The sequence below is a fragment of the Octopus bimaculoides genome, chromosome 3, assembly GCF_001194135.2.
Source record: "Octopus bimaculoides isolate UCB-OBI-ISO-001 chromosome 3, ASM119413v2, whole genome shotgun sequence".
NCBI lineage: Eukaryota > Metazoa > Mollusca > Cephalopoda > Octopoda > Octopodidae > Octopus > Octopus bimaculoides.
Genome location: NC_068983.1, coordinates 4,421,303 through 4,424,667, shown reverse-complemented (window position 1 = coordinate 4,424,667; position 3,365 = coordinate 4,421,303). Strand labels below are relative to the sequence as shown.

The following is a 3,365-nucleotide window of genomic DNA, read 5'->3' as shown; positions in this document are numbered from 1 at the left end:
TACACCACCCACAAATCTGGTCGGTGGCTTTCAACAGGTTGTCCCGCAGAAATCTCCAATTGTCTTCCACGTTGTATGATGCTATATCCCCTTCTATTTCGTTAAATGCTTCAAGTAACTTGTCTCTAAGTCTCTGTCCATTTACAGGGTCTTTAAGCTTCCACACCCTTCTCCTCCAAGCCTGTCTAATTCTGGGCACCCATTTTGCCTTGATCCCAAAGTCGCTAACTACTAATCTATGTTGTGGGGTACATTCTTCGCCTGGGTAGGTTTTGGCATTTATAAGCCGCCCTCTTTCCCTATTTCTGGTGAGGATGTAAAACCAATATCGTAGCTGGGCCTGGTCAAGTAAAGCCAATACTGTAGCTGGGGGCAGTGCCCCTGGCTAGATCCAGTGCTGGTGGCATGCAAAAAGCACCAACCAATCATTACCGATGCTAGTACCCCCAGACTGGCTCCTGTGGTGGTGGCACGTAAAAAGCACCCACTACACTCTTGAGTGGTTGGCTTTATTAGGAAGGGCATCCAGATGTAGAATCTCTGCCAGATCAGATTGGAGCCTGGTGTGGCCACCTGGCTTGCCAGACACCAGTCAAACTGTCCAACCCATGCCAGCGTGGAAAACAGACGTTAAACGATGATGATGATGATATATATACACATATATAATTTGTTGCAGTGATGCTAAAATAGGGAACATCGATGCATCATTTGTGGAAACAAGAAATGTCAACATACTTTAGTTTGGATGATGCAAAGGAAAAAAACAACCACCACCCAGCTCCACCTTCCCGTTCCAAACACTTCCCTCTTAGCAGTGGCAGCTTTTCCCTGGTCATTTCTGCCCTGCAAGTTTAAATTACAACCTTACTGGTGCTGGCGGCATGGAAAGAACATCCACTCCACTTTCTAAAGTGGTTGGCATTTGGAAGGGCATCCAGTCATAGAAAACCCTGCCAAAGATGACACTGGAACTCAATGTGGCCCCATAACTCATTGGTTCCCAGTCAAGCTGTCCAAGACATGCCAGCACAGAAACAAAACAGACATTGATTGATTGTGATAATGATGATGATGAGAATATGACAAAGAGAGAGAGAGTGAGAGAGAGAGGGAGAGATGATGATGATGAGAAAGAGTGAAAGAGAAGAAGAGAGGGGGAAAGACATACTTCATTGTTATTGGAGAACTTCTCACAAGCCGTAACACAAAGCTCCATTGTCTCAGTCTTCATCTCATCCATCATGTCTGAATGCTGCAATAAAAAAAAAAAATAAAAGACATTCACCCATCATCATTATTAATCTTCTGCCTAACAACTCCCGTTTTCCACCATCTTTCTTTTTGCATCTGTGAGCTGATTTTGTGATGAATTATGGGTTTTAAAAAAAATTTTTCAACCACATACCTGTTTTAGTACACTATATAAATTGCTACGTTAATTAATAATTACAAAAAGAAATAATATTTATAAAAAAAAAACATTGTTGCCACAGGAGTGGCTGTGTGGTAAGTAGCTTGCTTACGAACCACGTGGTTCTGGATTCAGTCCCACTACATGGCACCTTGGGCAAGTGTCTTCTACTATAGCCTTGGGCCAACCAAAGCCTTGTGAGTGGATTCGGTAGATGGAAACTGAAAGAAGCCCATCGTATCGTGTGTGTGTGTGTGTATTTGTTTGTTCTCCACCACTGCTTGTCAACAGGTGTTGGTTTGTTTACATCCCCATTAACAAAAGAGATCAATAGAAGTACCAGGCTTTAAAACAAAAGTGCTGGAGTTCATTCATTTGGTTCAGAATTCTTCAAGGTGGTGCTCCAGCATGGTCGCAGTCTTATGACTGAAACAAGTAAAAAATAAAAGATTAATATGTTTTAAAACTATTTTTATTATTCCTAGAAACTTCCAAACATTCAGTTGAAACTTCCTAAATCCTACATTTTCAGAGAAATTTCCATATTTTTCATTAGTAGGAATGGTTTAGACCAGTGGTTCTCAAACTTTTTTCTGGTTGCCGCCCCCTTGACATCAAGGCCACATTCCTAGCACCCCCACCCCAACCAACCATCACACACATAGACCTCTCTCTCTGAAGCAAACTCAAAGCAACTGTATTTCATAAATAAAACTTAACCAAACGAACCCATTATTTTGTTGCTTTTACATGAATCACCATCCCATTAAGCCCCACTTTTTACATGACTTGTTACTCTATTATTGCCCCACTTTTCTTCAATGCCCCCTTGGAATTTTCCACTGCCCCACTGGAGGTGGGCAACACCACTGGATTAGGTCAATGGTTCTCAACCAGAGTCCACGTGACCCTTAGGTGGGGGCCAAATAAAATTTTGCGGTTATAATTTATTTGCAATAAACTGTTTCTACTTCTACAATACACAAAATATTTTAACAATTTTTCTTTTTATACAATTCCTAATCCTGTTATAAATTTGAATGATGTTTTTATGTTCGTTAACTCCTCCTAGACTGTTGGTACAAGGACAACGAAACTCAAACCAGCAACTCCCCTAATCCCAGGGAATGTCCTAAAGGGGCCACCTAATTGGGGCACCACTGACCTCCCCTATTTTTACTGCATTTAAACTAAATACATTGGTGACCAAATCGGAGCAATGACAACGAATTTCATGCCATGAACTCCCAGGGAGTATCATAAGGGGGTTCAATTTCTGAAGGGCTGCTTAAATGGGGCTCCACTAACACCCCCCCTCCATTTTTTTACTGCATTTACCTCACTCGCGCTTAGCTTTACATATGTCTCATCAAAACCCCATGGCCAGTGGCTTATAACCTTTCTTCAAAATCTTCAGATTTTCCTATAAACTGGCCATAACTATCTTTATTTAGATTGTGCAGGTGACATGTAAAAAGCACCATTTGATCATGGCCAATGCCAGTACCGCCTGACTGGCCCTCGTGCTGGTGGCATGTAAAAGCACTCACTACACTCTCGGAATGGCTGGCGTTAGGAAGAGCATCCAGCTGTAGAAATCTTACCAGATTGGATTGGAGCCTGGTGCAGCCTTCTGGTTTGCCAGCTCCCAGTCAAACCATCCAACCCATGTGAGCATGGAAAGCGGACGTTAAACAACGATGATGATGATGGGGATGATGATATGTGCATATGTGTGTGTGTGTATATATCTATATATATATATATATATTGTATATTTGTTGAGCGATGGTAGGGGGAAAGGTGGAGGGGACAGGTGGAGGAGGAGATTGGGAGGGTTGGCTTGAGAAGGGAGAACGCCCAAAACTGGGCGAGATAGAGTGAGGGCGGTTGCTATGGAAGTGATATAAAAAGTGATTTCCTTCGTTATAAAAAGTAAAGTAAAATGGTG

At 42.2% G+C, this 3,365-nt stretch overlaps 1 protein-coding gene across 1 annotated transcript in view; it reads right to left on the bottom strand.

The window, feature by feature from the left end:
- The window catches only part of LOC106877338 (dynein axonemal light chain 4), a 12,314-nt gene that overhangs the window by 4,757 nt on the left and 4,192 nt on the right, over positions 1-3,365 (bottom strand). The window contains exon 2 of the mRNA XM_014926215.2: positions 1,172-1,255. Coding sequence (XP_014781701.2) covers positions 1,172-1,255 — 84 coding nt within the window. The remainder of the gene's footprint in view (positions 1-1,171; positions 1,256-3,365) is intronic.